The sequence below is a fragment of the Phocoena sinus genome, chromosome 7 (assembly GCF_008692025.1).
Source record: "Phocoena sinus isolate mPhoSin1 chromosome 7, mPhoSin1.pri, whole genome shotgun sequence".
NCBI lineage: Eukaryota > Metazoa > Chordata > Mammalia > Artiodactyla > Phocoenidae > Phocoena > Phocoena sinus.
The window spans coordinates 39,699,692-39,727,547 of record NC_045769.1 but is presented as its reverse complement, the minus strand read 5'-3'; the positions used below and the strand labels follow the sequence as shown (position 1 = coordinate 39,727,547).

General features: G+C 38.1%; 1 protein-coding gene across 1 annotated transcript in view; it reads right to left on the bottom strand.

Moving 5' to 3' along the window:
* DNAH7 (dynein axonemal heavy chain 7) overlaps window positions 1-27,856 on the bottom strand; it is a 306,947-nt gene that overhangs the window by 24,139 nt on the left and 254,952 nt on the right. The window contains 8 exon segments of the mRNA XM_032637818.1: window positions 10-195; window positions 8,400-8,561; window positions 14,306-14,506; window positions 16,641-16,802; window positions 17,532-17,708; window positions 23,792-23,884; window positions 25,376-25,570; window positions 26,499-26,625. Of these exon segments, the coding sequence (XP_032493709.1) occupies window positions 10-195; window positions 8,400-8,561; window positions 14,306-14,506; window positions 16,641-16,802; window positions 17,532-17,708; window positions 23,792-23,884; window positions 25,376-25,570; window positions 26,499-26,625 (1,303 nt within the window).

The following is a 27,856-nucleotide window of genomic DNA, read 5'->3' as shown; positions in this document are numbered from 1 at the left end:
TGTACTTACATCACCAGAAGGAGGCACAAAATAGATGCCACTGGAGTCGAATTTATAGTGCGGATTCTGAACTAATTCCGTGTTGAAGAATTTGTTCAAGATGCTGCGCAGCGTGCGCCGGTCCCAGTCGTCAGTCACGCGGCCGCCGTAATTGCACTCGCCCGTCATGTACTGCAGGGCGTCGTAGGGCAGTTCCTAGAGTAGAGGTCAAGTCGCTCAACCAGTCAAGACTTAGCAGTGGCACATCATACAGCATCGTGTTTCTTGTTTGCTCATGTTATTTAAACAGTTTACGGAAAGTTTGCATCAACACAATTTCCCTTTATGTACTTCCCGGCTAATTTCCTGTAATTTTCCCCAGGCTCTCTCTCTCCTTCTGTGATTTGTCATTTCCATTAGGTCAGTGCAAAGAATAGAAATCCTCTATTAACTTGTGAACTCACCTCTGTTCAACCAACATTAATGGACCACCTACTATGCCTGATGCAAAATTAGTTAGACCATAATCCGATTCCTGAAAATCCTGCACTGTTGAATGACATTCAAAACCAATCCAATATAATTCCGAGATAATCAGTGTTCATTTCCTTCACCATCTCTTTATATCTGTATATGTTTGACAATTAGAATCACACTATATATACAATTTTGCATATAATTTTTCACCAAATCTCATATTATGAGATATCTTTTACTCTTTCACGAAATACTCTTTGAAAAGAGTTTTTAATAACTATCTTCTAATATTGAAGATTTCAGTTGCTCCCAATTTTCTACTTTGTTAAATTGTTTCATTAAATATACATCCCTTAAAATTGCTAATGATTCTTTAGTCTAGGTTCCTGAAAGGGAAATAACACTGTCAAAGGAAAGAAGTTTATAAAAAGCAATTGACTAATGTCACCAAACTGCTTTCCTGAAAGGCTGTAGTAATTGTAGGAATCAGTTTTAAAATCTCTGCTAATTTGATTGACCAAAGGTAATTAATATTGCGTTAATTTGCATTTTCTAGAATACTAATGAAATTTATGATATTTTCATATGTTTAAATACATTTGTTCTTCTGTGAACTAGCCTATTTTTTTCAATTAGTTTTTTGAATTTTTTAAATTTTTATTTATTTATGGCTGTGTTGGGTCTTCGTTTCTGTGCAAGGGTTTTCTCTAGTTGCGGCAAGCGGGGGCCACTCTTCATCTTCATGGCGGTGCATGGGCCTCTCACTATCGCGGCCTCTCTTTTTGAGGAGCACAGGCTCCAGACATGCAGGCTCAGTAGTTGTGGCTCATGGGCCTACTTGCTCCGCAGCATGTGGGATCTTCCCAGACCAGGGCTCGAACCCCTGAATTGGCAGGCAGACTCTCAACCACTGCGCCACCAGGGAAGCCCTCAATTAAAGTTTTAATAGTTTTATTTGTATAAGCTCTTTTATAAATCTACCTTTATCAAATTTCTTGAAATATTTTTACTGTAGGTTTTCCTTTTTATTATATTCTCTAGTACATAGAATTTCTAAGTGTTTATGAATGCAAAAGAATTGATTTTTCATATTGCGATTTTATTTATCCTAAGCATAAATACTTACACAATTCAGTAATATAGAGAATTCTCTCACTGCTCACAACAAAACTATTATCATTTAGGGAAAAAAATGATAATTAAACAATAAAATTGTTTTTAATTTAATTTTTTGGGATATAATTCACATATTATATTAGTTTCAGGGGTACAAATAACGATTTGATATTTGTATATACTGATCACCACAGTAAGTCTATTTAACATCCATCACCGTAATCACAATTTTTTTTTGTGTTGAGAACTTTCAAGATCTGTTTTCTTTAGCCACTTTCAAATATGCACTATAGTATTAACTATAGTCACCATGCTGGACATTACATATCTTAATTTTATTTTACTTATTTTTTTTTGATATTGACATTTAAAAAATGTTTATTCACCATTTGTATTTCTTATTGTTAAATTATCTACTTTATTCTTTTATGTGTTTTCCTCATATGAATGCTTTCTTTTTTCATTATTAAAAGCTCTTTATAAAGATACCGAATCAGTTTGTCAGAAAAATTTTAGGTATTTTCTCCAGTTTTCATTTGTCTTTTATTTTTATGGTGTTTGTTTTTGGTATTTTAATATAGCAACGTTTTAAAATGTTTTCTACTAAAATACAGCAATCTTTTTAATTTAGGATTTTTTCCACCATTTTTGTGCTATAAATGCCCTTCTGGCAGTTATCGGCTAAAAGTTAAAGTGTATATACCCTACATCTCAGTGATCCCACTTGGAGGAATCTCTTCAGTAAAAAACAACAGCACTTGGGAAGAATAGGTGGTAGTGATTAGACAGAAGGAATTTATTGAATTCGGGCTTGGGAATTAAGAGACTTGTTACTTGGTAGAATTGGAAGTGAAGGCAGTGAATTTAGGAGAACAGCTCAGTGACCAAGACGTGGTGGAGAAACAAGCAGAACCAGGAGGGAGAACAACGCACGGTGTTGAGGGGCGTTTGCAGATGCAGGCAGTGCTCGGGTTTGCCTTGTTGACAGGTCCCCACCTCATAAAACTGAAATATAGTAAGAAAACTCCTGTGTGAATTAAATAGTATATGAGCATGAGCTGGGCCCTGGGAGGGCTTTGTGAGGCAGACATAAGATGAGATCTGGAGGGGAGGAGTTTGGCTTATGTTTAAAGGGTTAAACCTGCCAACATTCCCCTGAGAGCTGATGGGTAAACTTGTTTCTCTCAGTAGCTTGATCACAACCAGGGCCAATCAAACTGGGGAATGCATTCTTCCAGGCGCCCAGGTCCATCGGCTGAGGTCGCAGAAAGAGTAGCAGCTCGCTGCTGGGATTTCTTCTCTGTTCTGTTGTTATAAGAGGGTTGAGACCACAGGCCAGGAGAGAGTGCAGAAGTCGGCAACTATATGCAAGGTTATATATGAAGTTATTCACTTTAACATTACTTATTAGTAAGAAATATAAAGGAAATAAAATCGTGATAGTCGAAAGTGGGAAATGCTGTGTATGCAGCCATTAAAACAAAGATCTGTATCTATTTTGGAAGTTGTCCACAACATATGTGAGTGAGAAAAGCAAGCTGAAAAATGACATACAGATGTAATTATGTTTTTGAGGAAAATGTGTGCGTATATTGTATATATAACTATTTGTGCCTAGGAAAAAATTTGGACAGGCCCTCCTAAGCTGTGAAATTGACTGCTTTGGGGGTGAACTTAGGGTGAGAGTGAGGGGGTGAGCCTTTCTCTCACACACAATCACACACACACAACCCTCCCAAAGGGAATTACCCATTTGCCAAGTACATTATATACATCCACTTGTATTTTCTTCTGTTACAGTTTACATTTTCTTATTTATGTTTTTTAAATTAAAATATATAAAGAACTCATACAGCTCAATAACAAAAACCAAAAAATCTGATTAAAAAATGGGCAGAGGGGCTTCCCTGGTGGTGCAGTGGTTAAGAATCCGCCTGCCATAGCAGGGGACACGGGTTCGAGCCCTGGTCCGGGAAGATCCCACATGCCGTGAAGCAACTAAGCCTGTGCGCCACAACTACTGAGCCTGAGCTCTAGAGCCTGCGAGCCACAACTACTGAGCCCGCGTGCCACAACTACTGAAGTCTGCACGCCTAGAGCCCATGCTCTGCAACAAGAGAAGCCACCACAATGAGAAGCCCATGCACTGCAACAAAGAGTAGGCTCCACTCGCCACAACTAGAGAAAGCCTGCGTGCAGCAACAAAGACCCAATGCAGTCACAAATAAATAGATAAAATAAATTTATATTAAAAAAATGGGCAGAGGACCTGGATATTCTTCCAAAGAAGACATACAGACAGCCAATAGACACATGAAAAGATGCTCAACATCATTAATCACCAGAAAAATGCAAATCAAAATTACGATGGGATGTCACTTCACACCTGTCAGAATGGCTATTATCAAAAAGACAAGGGCTTCCCTGGTGGCGCAGCGGTTGAGAGTCCGCCTGCCGATGCAGGGGACGCGGGTTCGTGCCCCGGTCCGGGAAGATCCCACATGCCGCGGAGCGGCTGGGCCCGTGAGCCACGGCCGCTGAGCCTGCGCGTCCGGAGCCTGTGCTCCGCAACGGGAGAGGCCACAGCAGTGGGAGGCCCGCGTATCACACAAAAAAAAAAGAAAAAAAAAAAAAGACAAGAAATAATACATATGTTGGTGAGGTTGTGGAGAAAAAGGAGCCCTTGTGTACTGTTGGAGGGAACGTAAATTGGTGCAGCCCCTATGGAAAACAGTATGGAGCTTCCTCAAAAAACAAAATTAAAAACAGAACTACCGTATGATCCAGCAATTCCACTTCTGGGTATTTATTCAAAGAAAATGAAAATACTAATTTGAAAGGCTATATATCCCTATGTTCATTGCAGCATTATTTACAATAGGTAAGACATGGAAGCAATGTAAGTGTCCACTGATGGATGAATGGATAAAGACGTGGACTATATGTGGAATACACAATACTATTCAGCCATAAAAAGAATGAAATCTTGCCATTTGTGACAACGTGAATGGATCTTGAGGGTATTATACTAAGTGAAATAAATCAGACAAAGACAAATACTGTGTGATTTCACTTAAATGTGGAATCTAAAAACACAAAACAAGTGAACAAACAAAACAAAACTTATAGATACAGAGAACAGACTGATGGTTGCCAGAGGGGTGGTGAGTTGCCGGGAGGGCAAAATGGGTGAAAGAGATTAAGATGCACAAATTTCCAGTTATAAAATAAATAAGTCATGGGGATGTAAGTACAGCATGGTGACGTTAGTCAATAATACTGTGGCGCAAATTTGAAAGTTGCTAAGAAAGTAAATCTTAGAAGTTCTCATCACAAGAAAAACAATTTTTTTTTAACTCTACGGTGACAGATAACTAGAAGTATTGTGGTGATCATTTTGCAGTATATACAAATGTTGAATCACGTTGTATACCTGAGACTAATGTAATGTTGTAGGTCAATTATACTTCAATAAAAAAGAACAAAATTTTGATTGCTGAAGGATTACGTTCAATTTAGTATCAAAGGGAACTGTGAATCACATTCCACAAAGAATATCTCTGTATTTCTTGATGGGTTATATGCCATGCATGAGTAGCAGTTTTGTGCAGTTTGCTATATGATCACTGTGCTGGAGGAACAGGAAGTACGGCTCAATTGTCATTTAATAGAAGGAACCAGTTCAGTCAGTCCCACGCGTCATTGAAAGATTCTCTGTAGCATTTGCCAGGATGGACAATTCCTGATATTCCATATTTACTCAGTGTGCTCACTCCCCCTTTTTCTCTGGCTGTTTGGCCTGCATTTTCCATTTCTCCTGTCCTCTCTCCTACCATTGATATTGGGTGTTCACCAGCAGCCAGGCTTTAGTTCGTTTTTACGCTACAAGGCCTCCCTTTTAAATCTCAGGTGTTCTCAGGCTTCTCCTTACACATTAACAATTCACAATTCTCTATTTGTGCTCACTCTCTTCTCTCGGGCTTTATGTCCATATGCCAAAAGCCTACCAGATACCATCGATATCTACACCTAGACACCCCAGATGCATCAAATGTACAAGACTGAATTATTTATCCACTCACCCACCCCCATTCCACGGACCCACCTGCTATATACCCATTAATTCCTGATACCTATTCCCTTTCTGGATTAATGAGTGGTGGTAGGACCACCAACTGAGACCCCAAAACTAACATTAACAGACTTCTCCCTCTCCCTTTACCATTTACTATCTAAGTCATTTCAATCCTTTTCCCTACATATCTATTATATCTCTTCCATGTTCCCCATCCTAGCCCAGATGCTTTAGTTTAAACCCATATCATCTCTTGCCTGGGTTATAACTAATACAGGAGACCATTAGTTTTCTAGGGCTGCTGATAGGTGGCTTAAAACAACAGAAATTTATTGTTGAAGAAGTTTGAAATCAAGGTGTTGGCAGGGCCACACTCCCTCCACATCTTCTAGGAGGATACTTCCTTGTCTCTTCCAGCTTCCGTAGCCCCAGATGTTCCTTGGTTTGTTACAGCATAACTCCAATTGCTGCCTCTGTTTTCACATGGCTGTCTTCTCTGTGTATCCAAATTTCCCTCTTTTCATAATGATACCAGTCATGTTCTATTAAGGACTCACCCTACTCCAGTATGACCTCATCTTAGTTTAACTGATTATATCTGCAACAACTCCATTCCCAAATAAGTTCACATTCTGAGGTAGAATGGATTAGAACTTCAACATATTTTTGGGGGAGCGACACAATTCAACTCATATCATCTTAAACTGGCGTGTCGTCTAAATCCCTCTAATCTGCTCTCCACTCTGTTGCTAGAGTGGTCTTTCTAAAATGCAAATACTCTCCTAAAAGCAGACCAATAACAATATAATAATTCCAGATCAGCATGGCATACAAGGATGTTCCAAATCATTTATACTTAACCAAACCTTTTTACTTATTGGTACTTTTTTTTTAACCTTTTTATTGCTGCTTCTTTACACCATCCACCTGAAAACCTTCTATTCATTGTTTGAGTCCCAAGCAACTGCTCCTCTGTGGAACCTTCCCTAATCACATCCAGCGAGTTGCTTACCTCCTTGTTTGTGTTCATATCTTTAAAAAGCTAGGGTGACCAAATAAACTACTGTCCAAACTGTAACACTTTGAGAGTGAACGTGGGCACTAAAGACAATTAGTATTATGGAATTTTAGAGTACTATATATATATATATATATATAAAATAGTATACATATAGTATATAACTCTATTTTTATATTGGCAGACCTGTAAGTAGTTTTATTCAAACATTGCTTTTAAAATAAGATAATTACTTAAAATAAGAAATTGAAGCAAAAATTTTATAATGATTAAGAGTTTAAGCAGAATAACTTTTCTTAGTGTATATTCATGTACTTTAACTTCTTAGACATCTTTCTCTCTCAAATAATGTCTCCGATGTTTCCCCGAAGAATGTACTTTTCAACATGGTCTCACTGTTTTTTTTAATTTTTAAAGTAAAATTGTCTATAATGTTTTGCAAAGTTTCATTTTATGGTTACTAAATTTTAAATTGCTGACACTTTTAATTGACTCCACTACATACTATAATATTTTAAATTAGAATATACTCTACAGGTTCGTGAACAAATTGCTAATTAAAGGAGCTCCTCATTCTTTTTGTTTGTATTCAAAAGTGTAATTATTTTAGCTCAAATACTTCCACATGCATTGTTTCATTATAGCTTTTGCCTCCATTCTTAGTATGTTTTAAAAATAAATATTATTACAAGAAAGAAATTCATCAAATCTATGCTGCTTTTGAATGTTTCACCAAATTTTAATGCTGCAAAATCAAAGGCCTTCTCAACTCACTTCATTTTAGTACAGAATACAAATTTGCCCAAAGAAACACAGAAGACCAGACAAATGTTCTTCACCTAAGTTTAGATATGTCATTTGAGCTCTCAATATTTATTTTCTTGTTTTCTCCTTTGTTTTTATAGAGAGAGGATTCAATGACTTCCTGTTTGTAAGCCTTTCTTAAAAAAAAATCACAATTCACTAAAAGTTTCAAAAACCAAAGGTTTTTTTGATACTCCATTGATTGATTTAAAGATTTCCAACTAATTTTGAACAAAATTCTATCAAAATTTAGAGGATTTGCTTTCGAAAAAGTTCCATATCCTTTTAGGACACTTGCACTGATTTACCAAGCACTTCTTCAAAAGTTCAAACGTGTTAAAATCCATCTGATAGATAAGCAGCAAAGAGAGAGAGAGAGAGTACATGCATGTGGGTGCACGTGCACAAGCGATGGCGAGAGAGAGAGAGAAAGGAGAGAGGGGTGGGGAGAGGGAGAGAGAGAACTACAGGGGATGAAATGTGGTTGAAGTGATGACAGTACATTGTGGGACTTCTTCCCAGAATCTGTACCTCAGGTTAACACCAATGACTTAAGTAGTTTGATCGGGACAAACGGCCCAAACTCTGGAATAAAACTACAGTAACATTTCCGTAAAAATAAAGTCATGTTCCAGAACGGAGGGAAATCAGTCTGTTTTTTTTTTTTTTCATTTTGGAGACTGATTGATGTTTATGTGTCAAAATAAATGATAAAATACAGGTTCCTAATAGACAAACTGACATCCTAACTACCTACTATGGCAGTTATAATATTCTGTTATAATAAAGTCCTACTTAATAAGCTTTTGGGAACTATCCTCCTATTCATTTTGTAAAAAAAGAAATTAATCAGAAGTCCCTGCTCACTGTACAAACACAACGTGATAAACAGCACAACAGGTAATGTCCTTGCTGTGAGTTTTATGGTACCTCATACTGGTTCAGGAACATGTGGAGTTGCTGTACGCTGATTCTTAGGTCAGTCTCGTTGAACTCATAGGGAATATTCCACCCCAGGGGTCCAAACTTCCGTCTCTCTTGTACCAAAGCATGAAAGAAACAGAGACCATATAGTAACTTCTTGAATTCCTCCTGTAATGAGAAGAAATGGTGTAACATCATTATTTCTTCCCCTAATAATGCATTATGCTTATCATATTTTAAAATGAAAGTAATTAATTCCTTTTGCTTATCAATATATCCATGCCAAAGTAAAACTAAAACAGAATTAACTGTTTCTACCGGCTATTTAGGCTATGCCTATTTGTATACACGCTCAGTTGACACACATAGCTTCTACGTACTGTCTACTTTAACGTTACCTTAGAGGATTTGGGGGGTTTCAACTTAAGCATCAGGAGGCAAGGAGCATGAATTCCAGTGTTTGGTCCCAGATCACCACGGAGAAATTTCAAAGGAGATAGTTCAACCCAATTAAGAAGCTCTACAGGCACTTTGGGGTTGAAATTTTGGGCAGCCTCATGGCTTTTCTGGTTGCTTTTAGGTAAGAGAAGTCCTATCGTCACTGTCAACTGCAAAGCCAGCCTTGATTCAGAAATCAGAAAGTACGATGCAATATATTAATCATTTGTACCCTCCACAAGGAGGATATAAAAATGGTCAAAATAGAGCTTGAGAGACGATTTTTTTGTTTTTGCTTTTTTTTGTTTTTTGTTTTTTTCGGTACGCAGGCCTCTCACTGTTGTGGCCTCTCCCGTTGCGGAGCACAGGCTCCGGACGCGCAGGCTCAGCGGCCATGGCTCACGGGCCCAGCCGCTCCACGGCACGTGGGATCTTCCCGGACCGGGGCACGAACCCGTGTCCCCTGCACCGGCAGGCGGACTCCCAACCACTGCGCCACCAGGGAAGCCCGAGAGAGGATTTGTGAAGAGGTTTCCTTGGAGAGAAGAGCTGCTGTGCTGGGAGTCTCCTTGTCCTCACCTCCAAGGGAAAGGGGAGTGTGGGGTCCAAGATACTGAGAAGGAACTAACGGGGCCCCTTGGGGAGCTGATACTCATGCCCTGAAGCTGGGATGGAGTGGGACAGTGCAAAACTCATGCCTGGAAGAGTAGAGCAGTCTATGGCCTCGGGTCGTGGACTATGGGAGGGAAATCAGTAGCCCTTCCCCCAGATGGTGGGCCAATCTGGCGTGAATCCCAAGGAGCAGACAGGGAGCTGGGCTAGGAATGTCAGCCAGTGGTCATTTTAATGGTTTCCTATTCAAGAGGACTTGTGTCACAGAGTAAGGAACCCCAACAGTAAGAGCCTGTATGAAATGAAGCCTGGAGAACCAAAAGCTGAGAGGAATCAGGAACAGCCAGCTGAAGGGGAGGCACTGCCACGGGTGATGGGGTCACAGAGAAGTCCAGCACGGGAGCTGTAGGAGAACCCATGAGAGACCTCACGAGGCAAAAAAGTCAGCTTTAAATCCCCGCCAAGTCCAAAGAGCTCCAGGCAATAGCAGCCCAGAAGAGGAACCTCTGCCCCTCCTGACTCACCCCTGCACAGGCCCTGAACTGAGCACTCAGTATCAGCAGCTATCATGTGCAGGAGCAGTTACAAAAAGAAAGGTGGGGCTTCCCTGGTGGCGCAGTGGTTGAGAGTCCGCCTGCCGATGCAGGGGACACAGGTTCGTGCCCCGGTCCGGGAAGATCCCACATGCCGCGGAGCGGCTGGGCCCGTGAGCCATGGCCGCTGAGCCTGCGCGTCCGGAGCCTGTGCTCCGCAACGGGAGAGGCCACAACAGTGAGAGGCCCACGTACCACAAAAAAAAAAAAAATAAATAAAATGTGGCCCAACAACACATGAAAAGATGCTCAACATCACTAATTATTAGAGAAATGCAAATCAGAACCACAATGTGCTGTTATCACCTCACACCATTCAGAATGGCTATCATCAGAAAGACAGCAAATAACAAATGCTGGAGAGGGTGTGAAGAAAAGGGAACCCTTGTACACTGTTGGTGGAGATGTAAAGTGGTGCAGCCACTACAGAAAACAGTAGAGAGGTTCCTTTAAAAACTAAAAATAGAGCTACCATATGATCTAGCAATTCTACTTCCTGGGTATATACCCAGAAGAAAATGAAAATTCTAATTCAAAAATATACATGCACTCCAATGTTCATAGCAGCCCTAGTTACAATAGCCAAGACATGGAAACAACCCAAGCATCCATCAACATATGATTGGTTTAAGAAGATATGGTGTATATATACAATGGAATATTACTCAGCCATAAAAAAGAATGAAATATTGCCATTTGCAGCAACATGGATGGACCTAGAGAATATTCTACTTAGTGAAATAAGTTAGAGAAAGACAAATACTATACGATATCACTTACATGTGGAATCTAAAAAAAATAAAACAAATGAATCTATATACAAAACAGAAACAGACTCACAGACAGAAAACAAACTAATGGCTACCAAAGGGGAGAGGGAGGAAGGGACAAATTAGGAGTGTGGGATTAACAGATACAAGCTATTAAACATAAAATAGATAAGCAGTGAGGATTTACTATATAGCACAAGGAATTACATTCATTATCTTGTAATACCCTACAATGGATTATAATCTGAAAAAAAAAATAACTTAATCACTTTGCTGTACACCTGAAACTAACACAGTATTATAAATGAATTTCAATTAAAAACAAGGAAAGATGACAACTCCATTCTCTTTCCCTAGTGGCATGAAGCCCACCAACTATAAGGCCCGAGGCAAAGTGCTAGAGAGTTGAAACCTATGTTTTGAATAAAAGTTGAAATATTGATTAATATATTGTGTTGCACTTTCTGATTTCTAAATCAAGATTGGCTTTGCAGTTTAAAATGACTATAGGTCATTTCACTACCTGACACTAACCAGGAAAGCCATGAGACTGCCCAAAGTTTTATTCAAGGGCAGGGGGGAAAGTTTCCCCCATGGAATAAAATTGAAAGGGAGTGTGTGAAACAAGAGGAAAGTAGCATAAGTTTGACCACAAAGGTGGGAAAAGCAAAGTTAAACACGCTGTGCTAATTCTGCAACTCTTCTCGATATATTAGAGAATTGAGCAAATCAGTAAAATGTGTTGATGATGTGCAAATATGGAATGAGGAAGAGCAGGAAAGAACCCTGGGTAGAGGGACTGAAATTGAAGGTATTGCTAGGAACTCATTACTTCTAAAACATGTATATGAGGTGTGTGCATGGACTTGTTTGTACGTACTATATGTGTGTATACAGACTTGCATATGTGTATTTGTGGGTACATGTATATATTTCCAAGTTCTCTCTAAAAGGACTCGAACCACGGACAATAAGTGCTACTTGTTTGGCACCCAAATCTTGGTCTCTAATACCATTCCCCATGAAACAGGAACCAGGGCTGTTCAGAAAAATGGCCGGTTCCAGGACTGGGATACAGATAAGCCTGGAGCAGCTTTTGCCAGAAAGAGGAATAATAATAATAATAATAATAGGACCTATAACAAGTACAAAAGGAGCTCCCTCTGACCAATTCTGGGACAATTTGAGCAAAAGACTTAAGAATAGTAATGAATTATAAACCATTGGAAAAAATGCAAGGAATTCATGAGTCCACACCAATAAAAGATAAATAAATGGAATGGAAGGGAGGGCTGCTGCTGACAATAGCACGCCAAGTGTCAAATGTGGAGGGAGTGCTGGAGTTGGAATCACCAGCGGAAATAAGTGGGTCAAGCAAGAATCATCACTGGCTACTAAATCTGTGTCCCAGGTAGATTTTGATGAGGAACAGGCTATTTGCATGGTCCAAAATGTCTCCTCACAGACTGATTATTAGTTGCAAGGGGCAAAGCAGTTATTATACAGTGAAGAAATCAGACCACGCTTCATCTGGGGGATCAAAGTCAGTAACATCAGCGAGGGATAAATGGGCACCGTGCACCTCCCAGTATGATACTCGAGGACATGACTTCACCCATGTCGTATTGTGGCTCAGAATGCATAACTTGAACCTAATATCGAGGAAATATCAAGCAAGCCCAAAGTGAGAAATGTTCTATTAAAAACAACGTGGTGGGGGGGGATGAATTCTTCACAAATGTCAGTGCCATCAAAGACAAAGAAAGGGGCTTCCCTGGTGGCGCAGTGGTTGAGAATCTGCCTGCCAATGCAGGGGACACAGGTTCGAGTCCTGGTCTGGGAAGATCCCACATGCCGCGGAGCAACTAGGCCCGTGAGCCACAACTACTGAGCCTGCACGTCTGGAGCTTGTGTTCCGCAACAAGAGAGGCCGCGACAGTGAGAGGCCCGCGCACCGCGATGAAGAGTAGCCCCCGCTCGCCACAACTAGAGAAAGCCCTCGCACGGAAACGAAGACCCAACACAGCCAAAAATAAATAAATAAATAAAATGAAAAAAAGACAAAGAAAGGCTGAGGCAATGGTCCAGATTAAAGGAAGCAAAGAGGCATGGTGACTAAATGTGATACTAACCCTGGACCCATCCCATGGTGAACACGGAAAATGCTCCAAAGGACATCACTGTATCAATTGACAAATTTGGGACACAAATACAAATTTGGGTAGGTTAGATACAATAGTGTATACTTGCTAAATTTACTAAAATAATAACTGTAATGGGATAAGATAATATCTCTATTCTTAAGAAATATACACTGAAGGACTTTTCTAGGAATAAAGGGCAGTGACATATCTAACTTACCTGCAGATGGTCATGTTAACAGGAGACAAATAGAAGTAAAGGGCATAGGGCTGTTCTTTGTACTACTTTTAAATTTGCAACTTTTCTGTGAGTTTAAAATTATTTCCAAATAAAAAGTTAAAACCAAAGGATTATGGTGTATTGCTTTGGCATTTGAGATCTTGGTTTGGGTTTGGATTTTGGTTCATAAACGCCTGGACTTCCAATCTGTGTGACTACTGCTGGAAAGCCCTCTGGATCTGGAAGAAAGGGAGTAAATTTTTGCAAAAGGGCTTCTGTCCAGCCATCAGGTGCAGAAATGCCCTCACCACCTACCTGGGGGTAACCTGCTCTCTCTGGGCCAAATCATGCACAAGTTTGTCTTAGATGCTTAGGATAAGGTTTGACTTAATTTTAAATACAGGTCCCCCCCCCCTTTTTTTTTTTTTAGTATCCCAGACTTTTGTTTAATGAAAGCACTTCTTTATTCTTAATACTTTCTTTTGATGTGTACTTAAAACATATCCCAACATCAAGAGTGTGAGCTTTTTAACAGCAAAAACTTACCAAGGTTCATAACCCCTCTTAAAAAGAAACTATTCCATTTTTAATTATGGCAAAACACTGTGAAACAATTTTAGGTCACAAACATTCACACACAGAATTCTAATCATGAAAGCAGTGGGTGGCTTCCCTGCTCGCCTGGTGATGCTAAAAACAAAAAAGACCCTTATGAGCCCATCAATCAGGGAGTAAAATCCTTTTGGCTCTCATTACAGTTATATGGAGGAAATATTTTTATGTGTTAATTTAAAGATATGGCTCCAAATAGCAAAGGGCTCAGTTAATATCCTGAAACAAGATTCTCCAACCTTGCACATTTGTACTGGGAATGGCTTACGGCTGACTTTCTAAATAGAAAACTGCATAATTAATGGCACTCCACTAGATCTCAGCTGAGCAGGAATGAGGCTGGCGGTGAAATAAAATAAAATATTAATAAAATTGACTTCAGTACAGTCAATAATCAGTAATCAAAACCAACAGTGCAGGAGGCCTATTTAATTTGCAATTTTACTCAGCACACACATCCAGGATCACCGGGGGCCACTTGAATTGCTTTACGGGGCAGAGGTAGCAAGACCTAGCCATTACTAACATGCTTTTTGCAGCTGCCAAAGAACTCAGGGTCAGAGATTGGGTCCATGAGGTATGATCGAATGATATTAGCCCGTAAACCTTTCGGTGCTTCATTGGTCATTTTCACTCCATTCTGCAGTACAGACACAGGGAAATTTGGAGATGGGTAACTTGTCAGCCAAATTCGGAAATCTGGATGTGTCGTTTCTGCACTTAACTCCTGCAACAAAAGAAACCAGATCCAAAAGGGTCATAAAATGCAAGGAAAATCTCAATCATGTGTGCATGGGATGGGCTGGAAGTGGGAGGAAGCATCTTTACAAAATAGGGCTTATTGCTGCAGTTTAAGGCAAAGGCCTTAAAAACTGATTCTGCCAGGGAAGCAACATACTTCATTGGGAAGGCCCAGAGTTGCTGTCCCTCTCCCTGTTAACAATTAAATCACATGACTGTAAAGTTTACAAAGGCATTACATAATTCAGATTTGGCCGCGATAAAGACTAAGACATTCCAAAAAGTCTTGTATCTTCACTGATGTTGCTGAAATATTTGTAGAAACACTTCTCTGCCCCAGAGCCAGATTAAGAATGATGCCTTCTTGCTGTAGCCAGGTTGTGAGAATAAGCGACACACTCAGATAAATCCATATTAAACCAAGTAGGGATGAAAAAAAAAGAGCATTTTGAAAGGGAAGAAGAACTGGTATATCCTGAAGCACTAAACCATATCACTATTAGCGCCGCTTGTTTACGGGGATAGTCAGGCCTGCACTGTGGAGGGTGACAGAACGCTCATCTATGACTGTCGTGAAGGCTATATTGGGCCTTGGAATAATTACCATGGGTCTTTCCCTCTCTCCTGTTCTGCTCCACTCCCTACTGCTAACTCCTCCAACTGTCCATGTCAGTGGTATCTATGTTTTTTTAATTGCAAATCTTTAACAGTAAAATAATTTTTGAGCACTCAACTGGTGAAGGGGTGGGTAGGGGAATTGGAAGGATGCTAAGGCACCTACATTTTTAAATAAATGGTGAAGGTACCATATTTCCTCCTACTAGCTGCCCTATGCCCAGTGACTTAGGTAGCACAACTCACGGGACTTTGGGCCAAGTTCACCATCCACTGGGGACAGCTCTTCCCTCTTGGATGACTCTCTAATGGGTATACGATACAATTCAACAGGTCATGAGAACAGCCTAGAGACAGAGGAACCGTGAGGAAACAGGCACAAATACAAAGTCTTGAATATAAGGCCCGAAGCTTGAGAAGATGTTAGTAAGGCAAAAAATATTAAAGAATAGTTTTGCAGATAGAAATAACATCTATCATGGAAGCCTACGTTCTTGAGAAAGTGTGCTCTCCCAATGAAAGTGAAAGAAGGTCAAATGGCTAGAGCACGGAAGTCAAGATGGGAAGTGGCCAGAGACGAAACCTGAGAGGCAGGCGAAAGTCAAATGAAGAAGCCACGATGGGGACATGAACTTTGTCTTCATGCAGTGGGAAGCCATTGAAAGGTTTTATTCATTCATGAGCTCAGGAAAGATTTATTGATTATGTCCCATGAGCCAGGCACTCTTCAAGGTGCTAGAGGTAAACCGGAGAATAAAACAGCACTTACATTTTAGTGGGAGATACAGACAAAACAAAATGGTGACAAGTGGCATAAAGGAAAATATAGTCCGCTCCTTAAAGTGTCAGGTGGATGTCTGGATAGTGCAAGTTATATCAATTTAGTAGCTCGAGGGACTCTGAAGAGAGGGCTAGAGTCACGGGTAATTACGTGGAATCCATTGCCAGGTTTTCTGTTTATTCAGTTGAGCTACGTGGGATTTTCTTCCTGGAATTTCTGCCCACAAAAATAGGGAAGTACCGTGGCCCACTGCAAGGAGGGGGGGAGGAGTGCACTTTTGGTTTCAGATTCATCCTCTGTGGCAGGGTCACTAGCTAAGTGGGTGAGAAGTATAATTAAAGAAAAGTTACATCCTGAAGCCTTTTGGTTTAGAGGGGCCACACTAATTTCCCCCTGCAAAGCTTTCTTTGTTGTTTTTGGTCCACTGCTGTAAAAAGTAAATTGGTTTCTGTCTACCCTGTGGTTTATTCCTATCTTTGAGGCTGCTCCTCTGATTAAGGATATTTCTGACCCACGGGATGAGCCCTTGCCTCTAGTAGGAGAGATTCGGCAAGGCCTGGCCACGTGCTGTCCTCTAGTTCCCAATGTGAACCCATCTCCCCTATAACCCAGCCATCCTGAAACCCTCAAATTACAGGGCAGGAATGGAGTTACTTAGATGGCATGTACATCACTAATTCTACTGGGGAGCTATGATCTTATAAAAATAAGCTTGCATTTTTACCTCGCAAACTTTCTCGAGGGTTGGCATCCAAGAGGTGGCAAGGTGACAATTCTGAAGAACAACCCATGTTCCTTCTTTGACAGCTTTTTCTAACATTTTCATAGCTATGGGCCCTTGGCCTTGACCAAGAGATAAAGACCTGAGTTTTGATGCTCCACATCCCTGTGTACAAGAATAGTGAAGACGTTATTTTAAATCACATTTTAAAGAAGAATCAATATCATCATCACAGGAAATGTTAATATTAAATATATTAAAATTTAACCATGCAGCATCCCTCAAAGGTTCTAGGGCACACACAGCCCTAGAAACCTCTTACTGGTTAAGAAGCCAATAAACAGACAAAAAGCAAGCCAGTCCATGAAGGAAACAGTCGTGGTAATAAATGAAAAATTCTGTAGAGTCTTTGCTTGTTGAGATAAGGGACGGGAAAAAATTAAGAAGACTTTTAATATGAGGAGGAGATGAAAGAGCCCAGCTATCAAGCAGCAACTCCTAAAATTCAAAGCTGAAAAGAAAACTATGAATAGACAGATGAATTTGCCCCAGTTTCCTCCAGATCTCTGAATAATTATATCTTAACTAATTTGGTTACTGCATAAAGTTCAGAGGAAAAAAATCCATTAGCCCCTAATTTCTATTCAAGTTTATTTAAGGAACTCTGTGGGAATGTCTGTCTAGAATTCATTTCTCCTATATCCTGATTCATCTACAGCTTCCAGATATGGTGTCTGTGACCCCCTGGTCTATTTCTAGGGCAGTTACCACCTGAATGCCACTTTGGAAAAGGCCTTGAGTTATGGGAGCAGTATAAGAGAAGGCCCTGTCTGAATGTCCACAGGTTACTGACACAAGCAGGTCAGCAGGAAAGAAAATAGACGTTTAAGGTACCTGGTCATCGGCAAATTTTAGAAGGGCAGCCATGGGATCTGCTCCAGGAGAGAGCACGAAAATCAGTGGTGCGCAGCAGTTACTATCCGCAAATGCCTTGGATAGATCAAACGGGGGTGGTTCAATGAATGCACGTCCCAATCTGTTGTTTATAAATTCTTGCAGCATTGGAATAATCTAGAAAGGGACAAGAATATGTTTGAAGGAATATTCAAAATCTGCCTAAAACCTTAAAACTTCACATTCAAAGGTGTCTTATGACAAGGGACCTCACATTCGCTTTGGTATTTATAAACGTTGGTAAAGAGTCAAAGGCATCACTTCATACAGTTGTCTTTTAGATAGAAAGAAACTATACATTATTGAATTAATAAAAGGTGGGTGGTTAGTGACACCAGAATTCAAAGGCATTTTTCTTCCTTTTAGTGAGTATTCGACATATCCTAGATGAAGGATATAAAAAACCTTAATTCTTTACTTAAGTTTTAAGTAAAACTTGACTATGTTCCAAAGTCCACAACTCAGAAGTAGAAATTCTAGTGTGATATATACAATCCTATACCACAAAGAAAGATTGATACAGCTGAAAAAAGAAAGAAAAGGAAAAGCACCGCGAAAGAGAAGCCATACTCCCGAGAAACAGGCGAAACTACGCCGTGTAAACTTTCTGATAATACGCCCGTGCATCTTCTGGGAGCGTGTTTGAGAAAGAGCAGAACTTTGGGGCTTGGGGGTCCCTGTCAGGCACTGCTGTGGGAGCAGACTTGTAGAAAGCAGTATGGCTGAGGTACAGCCTCAGGTACATCATTCCTTCTTTCTGATGAAGGGTCTACACCACTCATCTCTGGGTGATGGCTTAGGTGTGTGCCAAGCAAGTAATAAAGCTATGTTTAATGTATCTAGCTTAACAAATTATGGAAGCATCCCAGGAAGAGAAGTAATGAAGTGACAAGAGCACAAAGAATTTTTTGAAAGCTTCAGAACCTCTCTGACTGGACACCTACTTATATCTGAGGATGGAATTGTGTGTAACACACAACACTCCAAATTAGGACAGCAATTCCACCACCCCACTTTTCCGAACTTAAAGCGAATTGCAGGAGCAATTTGCAGATACCACGAATCTCAAAAAGGGGGTCTCCTCTGGAGAAAGTTACAAACATTGCCAAATTTTAACAGTGCATTCTCCAGAACCTCTATCCACACAAGGTTTGTAAGTAAAACTCATTGACTTGTCACAATACTTTATAAACAGTGTCAATCCTGGTATGGATGTGTGTATGTGTATGTGTGTGTGTGTGTGTGTGTGTGTGTGTGTGTGAGAGAGAGAGAGAGAGAGAGAGAGAGAGAGAGCAAGAGTAAGAGAGTAAGAGAGTAAGAGAGACAGACTGACTGAGGGTGTGAGGGTCTGGAGCTGAGAAACAGTGAAGAAATATCTGTACTTAAATTTTTTAATCCCTCCACAACAGATTCATTCAAATATGGAAAGGTATAAATAGCCAAGATGGGGAACCAACCTAAATGTCATGGACAGATGAGGGGATAAAGGAGATGTGGCATATATACACAATGCAATACTATTCAGCCATAAAAAAGAATGAAATAATGCCATCTGCAGCAACATGCATGGACCCAGAGATTGTCATACTAAGTGAAGTAAGTCAGAAAGAGAAAGACAAATACCATATGATATCACTTATATGTGGACTCTAAAATGTGACACAAATGGACCTATCTGTGAAACAGACTCACAGACACACAAAACAACCTTACGGTTACCAAAGGGGAAAGGAGGTGGGGGAGGGATAAATTAAGACTTTGGGATTAGCAGATACACACTACTATATAAAAAATAAACAACAAAGTCCTACTGTATAGCACAGGGAACTACACTGAATACCCTGTAATAAACCATAATGGAAAAGAATCTGAAAAAGAATATATATATGCATATATATATATATACACATACATATAACTGAATCACTTTGCTGTACACCAGAAATTAACACAATATTGTAAATCAACTGTATGTCATTAAAAAGAATTAAAAACTATGGAAAGGTATAGAAGGGTAATGACACATGTATAAGTGCCACGCTGGCATGGATCCACCTAACAAGATTACTCATATATTGTTCCTATGCAATAGATATCTACTGAACAAATGAATGAATAAATTAGGATGCTCTCTTTTGTGAAGGTGGGATTCTAATTACGGAAATTCTAAACAAAAATTACAGAATAATAAATTCATCTATACATCAAGTTTCATTTCTTGATAAGTTATTTCATGTTTCAGATATTTTGAATGGGCACAGATATCAAGCTTATGGCAGAAAACTAAAAATATCCTAACTGCCTGTCTCAGGACTTGTCCTTGCCCTTTTCCCTATTATTCTTTTCCTGTGGCTGTCTTTTCTCACTAGATTAAAAACAACAACAACAATTAACAAAGGAAAACTAAATGGTTTTTTAATAACCTCTCTCCTCTCAAGGCTAACTTCTTCACTAAATTATAATTTTACAAACACAACGAAAGCACATGGCTTTTAAGTGCGTGGTTTTACTTTTAGGAAGTTTGAGCTCTAAACGGCCCCTCTTCTGTGAGTGTTTCAGGCTGGCAGCATCCACAGCTCTCATGCAAACATGGCTGGCGGAAACTGATTCTTAATGTTAGCGCCAGAGAACCCAGTTAGGGGTGCCTGCGTGAGGGTGGGCACAAGTTTCATTGTTTCATTTTTAATGTTAAAACTGAATAAGACCTGCTTGCTCCCAAGACTGAACCGTAACTCCTGAAGTAAATGAAGCTGTGCAAGCTATTCAGTTTGGAAGGCGATGGAATTGGGTTTGCTTCTGCAATCTGATTATGCCAGCATCAGGTTTATAAAATAAAATCTGTCAGTAACAAAAATTATAGACTAATTTAGGCAGCCATCTTCCCAAAGGCAGAAAAGAAGTTTGTGGTCACCTATGTATGTTCTTCTGTGTCTTGCAAGTTCCTATAGGATTTATCTGAGGTCAGAGAAACATATTAACTTATATTTGACAAGTTTCTTATTGAAAGCTGATTAATTTGCTTTTTGTTTACTGTCCAGAAGGAGAGGACTGTGGCCAGAAGCTCTTCATTTTTTTTTTTTTTTTAAACATCTTTATTGGGGTATAATTGCTTTACAATGGTGTGTTAGTTTCTGCTTTATAACAAAGTGAATCAGCTATACATATACATATGTTCCCATATGTCTTCCCTCTTGCGTCTCCCTCCCTCCCACTCTCCCCATCCCACCCCTCCAGGCTGTCACAAAGCACCGAGCTAATATCCCTGTGCCTTGCGGCTGCCAGAAGCTCTTCATTTTGTAAATGGGCTCAAAACATTCCACACCTCCATATTTATCCATCTGATATGCTTTTGTCAATAAAACACTATAAACTATTAAATTCTATGGAAGGTGCAAACCCATCTCATTTGTCCTACTGGTGATTCAGTGAGCATCTTTTACATTTTTCCAAACTAGAGCATTAGATAACCTGGCATCTGTGGCTTCTTACCATGGGACGGAGTTGGTTTTGAAGGGAGAGCAGTAGAAAGGAGACAGAAAAAATTGTGCTGACAAATAACATATACTGTAAACTAGAAATCAAACAATTGCTGATTTTCCTAGGGGTGATATATATCTCATGACTTAGAGATGGCAAAGAAATAATATCTATGTAGCACTAGCCCAATTATTAGCCTCATATAGCACTGTTCCTTTCTCTGGCATGCTAATACCATTTTGTTTTGGAAAATCATTCTTTTAAAAGCATAAGTCATATATTAATTTTAAATATATAGATTCTAACGTCAACGATTTACCACTAGAAATTAAAGTACCTGGCAACAGCAAGACTGAAGGATTTGAGGTTGCTAGTAATATAAGAGCACACTAATAATTATTTCTATATTAAGGATTATGGGTGTGACAGTATAGATAATGGTAACTAGTTAATCACATAGGATAAATTGAATTATGCTGTAGTAGCAAACGATTTCCAGATCTCAGTGGTTTAACAAAAGCTTATTTCTTGTCCCAGCAAAGTCATCTGCGTGTCCAGGCAACAAACTCTCCCTGTGCTGGCTCAGCACTGTAGCCTGTTTATGGCACTCAAATATCCACATGTGATTCCACAGTTTTGGTGGCAGGGGGGAGTGCCCTGGAGAATCTCACACTGGTAGTGAGACGCTTCTGCCCTAACACTTCTGCTCACATCTTACTGGCCAAAGCAAGGTTTATGGCCACAATGCCCCCACCTCGAGTGTACTCAGGAGAGGAGACCAGAAATACTGGTGAGTAGTGTTAATGTCTACATTCATCCACCAATCCAAAAAAAAAAAACTCTAAAGGAGATATGGAAACATACAAGAAAAAGTTATAAGACAAGGTGCTGAAGTATTGTGCCGAGTAGGCAAGAGAAGTATGAAACCTTAAGTTTAACCTCAAGTGACTGAAAAACAAACAAAAAGATACAAACAAAAATTCCTCAGCTTGAGTATCTAATTCCCCAGCTCCCTCAAATACACTTTAAAAAGAGAGTGACTATGGAAAGTAATATTGGATCTGTTTGGTAGCTCAACATATTTTCAGATTAAAATGTCCAATTTTTAAAAACAAACTGGGGAAAAGGTATTTATAGATGAAACTGCTGCAATTAGGAAACGGCTCATTAATCACTTCTAATTAAACAATATAAGACATGAACAGAAACTTCTTTGTTTATCAAATATCGAGGGGAGAAGGTCAATGGTACATGCAGAGTCATTTAGCAGAACAGTCTTTAGCTTAGAAAACAAAGTAAAAACCTTTGAAAATTTTAATAAAAGGTTTTAAAGGAAGAAGCCATATTAGGCAAGAGTTTGAAGCATTTCATATTCTTCCATATTTAATAGTTGAAGTGAAAACTTCTGATGCTTAACGCTAAAGTTCCCGTGAAAATTCATTTTTAAAAGGGCCACCAAGGGGGAGATGTTTCATCAGTTTAATAATGATCCTCAACAACGGGAGGTACTTCCAGCATCTAAGAGCTGGGCAGCATTATGATGTTCAGGGGCCCTTGGCACTTCGTGGGTCCCTTCTTCCATAAATAAATATAAAAAATTGTATTTTACAACTATTTTGGTATAATTACAAATATAATACAGACTGATTTATTTTCTCATTTTAAAAGAAATTAAAACATTTTCATGAACCCCTAAGAGTGTCATGGGCCCTAGGCCCTGTGCCTAACGGATACCTTTGGCCCTGGCTAAGGCCACACTGCCAAGTCAAGCAAGAATGACATGTGTTCATCGAACAGACCATGGCTTACAGAGGAAAGAATGCCGCTACCCTATATTATCACTGATGTGCAGAAAAACTTAAAAAAAAAAATACACTGCTTTCACCACCTAAGCTCTGATTTTTCTGTTGTTGTTAGAATGGAAGTATTGTATTATATTCCTTAGCAACTCAAATTCTGAATACAGTAAATTTTGAAATAATTATGTATACTTTTACTCAAGCAGTAACAGTGGACAATTAGAATATTTTGTTCAATTTATTTTTCCAACACTCCTAACGTCTACATTTTCTCAGAGTATGTAGATATCTCTGTGGGTATGGGTCTTTACAATTAAGTGAACAGTTGTTTTTTTAAATGGAATTTAATAATACAAATGAGGATGTCAATGAGTATTGCAATTTGTTGATATGACAGGTCAGCTGATTCACTGGTTATATAATTTATCATTTAAAGAAATGAAAATTAATAGTATTGACATTTTCCTTTGTAGTTAGCAGTGATGAATATCTTAATATTCTACTAGCTTTCCAAAAGCCAACAAAAAACCATGTACAGGATAGCATTTGAGGAGCCAGAAAGTCTAGTAAATCAGCTTCATGTAAACCACATTGACTAATTTCATCGAAACAGTAAGAATAAAAATGAGATTACTGCATGTAAAGGAAGTAGATTGTGAGGAATTGGGGAAGCATATAATAAAAGGAAGAATCATAACATAAATAAAACTATAAAATACAATCTGGTGAGTTACTAATTTAGTGTGGTTTTAATAAATATACACTTTTTGAAAAATGGCTGCATTAGAAGGAAGTGGGGTAATTTCCCCCAGGCTCCTTTACGTCCCCCATGACCCACGATTACATAAGGAAACACGTGTTTGGCTGGACTGTGGAGAGAGGAGGGACTGGACTCACTGAGCTGCTTTCAAAGACCACATTTACCTTGTCCGGTCTCAGGCAACGAATGATAAGCATCCTTTGAAACTCACTCGCTTTACCTTCCCAGTCGTCAGGAAAAACCTCATGATGTGGCTCCTAAAATGACAGTGGATATAACTCAATGCTATTTGGAAGACTATTTAAAAGAAAAAAAACCCCCCAAAAACAGTATTTTGACTTTTAAATCGAGTTTTACAGAAAACATATAATGACTAAATGAAATCAAGAATGCTAATGTAAATTTTATTAGGTTGGGCAAAGTTATGAAATAAGATATAAAAAGAAAATTTTAAATGCCACTAAAAACAACAAAACTAAGACATGAATTAAGCGGGTTAATGTCAATGTGAATATTAATTGATAGCACAAAATGATCCCTGTTATTAAAAAAATAAATGTGCATGAGATTTTCCCCATTATTTCTCCAAAGGTATTTTAAAAACCTACCAACTACTCTCATTATCTATTTATAAAAAAAACATTTATTGCAGAAGAAGGATATGTGTTATTTCTTATTTTGAAGAATTTTTGGTACCTTTTTTAGAAAGGGATATTTGAGAATGTGTATATCAAAGAAGAAGTCAAAAGAGTGCTATTAAAAATATGCAAGAAGAAAGGTATCAAGATTCCAGGAAGAGGAGTAAACATGGAAAAAAAGACATCTGCACCTTTGAAACGTTCAGGAAGGCTATGTGGTATCTCAGATCAGAAATCTCCATGCTTTATCATAGGGAAATTTCTATTTAAATTAGAATCAACTATACACAAAGACATATTTGCCTCTGGGAAATGTAGTTTTGTTCCTAACTAGGAGCGATCCAAAAGAGATCCAGCCCAAAATATTTAAATTCAGGTGTAGACACAATCTCAGTATCATGTATAATACAACAAACAGGTCACCAAAGAAAAAGTGTTCTCCACGCATCTGGCTCTTTTTCCCCTCCACCCTCCCCTGCAACAGAACTGTTGCATATTAAACCCAAGGAAAGCAGAATGTCCAGAGAGTAGAAACAATAGAAAAAATTAACTGGGAATCATCAAAATATTAGCCCTTGTACTAAAAGAAAAGTGAGGGAAGGCAACAATTCCTACGTATTCTAGAAGGGAAACTGAGTATCATGGTAAATGTCAGCTATCTCCAATTAGCAAGATAGGGTCTCATGAAAATTATTTGAGAACTATTAGCTTTTCCCTTTCATCAAATGACAAAAATATTTATTAGTTTGTGTCCTGTATTCAGAAAATCTAAACAATATCTGTTTAATAAAATTTTAACTCATCTGCCATTATGATTGCCAAAGTACAAGTTGATAATAAATAAAAAACCTGGCATGGAAATTCAAAAAGAGTACTTTTAAGGACCATGCAGCTTTTTTGCATCTCTATATATTTCAAGGAATTTGAAAGAAGTGCAAACAGACCACCAATTTTGAAGGTGGGGATAGTTTAATCGAAGCACTGATTTTAATATTTGACCAGTTTACAGCTTACTTAAATCTTGTTTTTATTCAAAGATAAGAGTAAATTGTTTGACATTATTTTCTCCATTTAAAAACTCTGAAATAAGCAAGAGGGATAAAAACATACCAAACTATCATATACTTTTTTCCACCCATCCTTTAAGTGCATAAACTCCCTACGAATGGTTTTGAAGGCAGGCAACTCATCTAGTCGACATATTTCATCCCAAGATTTTTGAGGAAGCCACGTACAAGGGTTGGCATGAGGATTATCCAGTCCAATGCCACCAGTTAGCAGAAATCTCCACTCAGCTTTATTAATCTTTGGAAAACAAAGTAGAATGAAGAGTCAGAAATGAGTCCATCATATACATAGTACACTTACAACCATTTAAAAAGAATTGACTATTTGATTTTTAAGCTTTAGGTATGGTCCCCATAAAAGTCTATAGTTACTGGTATAGCTCAGTATTTATTCATAAGAAACCAGTGTATCCATTATAACCAGTTTTCAAAATAGTTCCATTTTAGATAGGTATTTTTGATAATTTTCCTCCAGAATTACTGATCTAAAAATGGAAATCTGAATTTATTCTTTTTGAATATATGCTTTCCTAAATGACTTCTTAGAGTTTTATTGGCTCTAAAAATTGTTGAGAGGCAATCAATCTGTTATGTTTTCAATTATTTTCCATAAAACATAATGAGGTACTGCTACGAAATTTTTGCAAGAAATGCAAAAATAAAGCTTCTACTCCTTCAGAATTCAACTAATACATTGCCATATGAAATCAATAAATCTTAAACACATAATATAAAATAGTGAATTTATACACCTCTCTTCTAGTCTTAAAGTGCTTCCTATATTTTAATAGATTTGAAACATAGCAAAAATTAATGAATGGTATCGTTAAGCCCAATGGTTAGATTTGACGAACTTGCAAAAGTTTCTAAAAATACGGCCATTTATACTATTACTTGGAGTACATATATCAATATATTTAATTTATATGCATACTTATATGAGATTCTGATAGAAACTATTTTAAACTAAAACATACAAAAATTTAAGTAGTAATAGTTATATAATGAACTCTGCTTATTTTTCACCTCTGTGAAATTCAATCTAGTTGTGATGCCTTAACTATAATTAACTATTTACAATCCTTTTATATATATTCCCACACAAGTTCATAAATTAATGAATTCACGTTAATATTTTTTTCCCTACAAATTAAAACAATACTGACCAAACGCTCATGTATCATCAGATTTACAGTTAGACAAAAGGAAAAGAGTAGTTTATCCTTTTCAAAGAGGGATCGGCAGACGTTAACATAAAGGGAATAAGTGAAGTGATCCTTGAGAATTTGAAGCCTAAGGGTCAACAGAAAGAAAAGTAAATAAATAAAAATGCATTATCCTTTAAGAAAAAGTGCTCTTGGGGAAACCTATTATAAACCATTTAGATGTGTGCTCTTCTAATAAGCTTTCTGGTCAATTACTCCCCAAACAAATCAAGGATCCTTATTAACTGGGGGCACCAATTTGAGAGCTACACAATGTAGAAGCATCTCAGTAGAATTGCATTTTTACTGTTGACTGATTTTTTAAAAAACTTAATCTTCCTTTTGGAAAAAAGTCAATGCACAGTATATTAATCTATTACATTTAACAGTTTTTGGACTATTTCTAACTATAAAACATTTCTTGGGGTAAAACTGGATTTCTTTATTCCATAAACACTTCCAAATGTTCTATATTATATATTAAATGAACAGACTAAAGTTAATAGCTCCTTTATTAAATTAACATTAAGTTTAGTAGTGTGCTACTCTGCTCATAAATCCATAAAAACCAGAGAAATCACAAAACTTGATAAACTACGTTTTTATTTACCACATAGACAAGACACAGAAATGTGAATAATCACTATAGTTGCAACTAACAACTTCCTAGTAAGTGCTAACATGTGTGATCTGTATTCATAATAATTCTTAACATGAATATAGCACTTTAAGCATTTTCACTAATTATCTCATGAGGGGTAAACTACAACTGAGACAAAAGTTTTAAAAATACTTTTATTACATAGGTTATACTAGTTATAACAGAAATAAAGTTAGCTGAAAACATTTGTAGTAAGCTAATGATTTATATAGATTAATGACCTAAATTATCTAAAGGATAAAGTATCTAAAGGGAAAATTAGCATAGTTTATGATTAAACAAAATTACATTGGTGTTTCTTAATGTGCCTAGAAAAAAAAAATATCTAGCAGTATAACCATATCTTGGTTATTTCCAGACTGATATCCTAAGCTGTAGATCATCCCTGCTCTAGTTTCTTCCTTACCTCCCTATTTCTTTAACTATTTTATCCCCTGGCAGCATTCCCATAGAAAGAATTACAACAAATTGATATATTTTATTTCTAATTGAGAACTCTGAAAAAGGCTTGGTAGAGAAGTCCTTGAAGCTAGTTGCTGAGATACAGTTGAATTCTTTGAAAATTCAAAATAATCATACAATTCCTGTCCCCATTTTTATGCTAATAGATGGTCTTTTCACACTTGGCATTTAATTTCTCTCGTGTAACAGTACAATT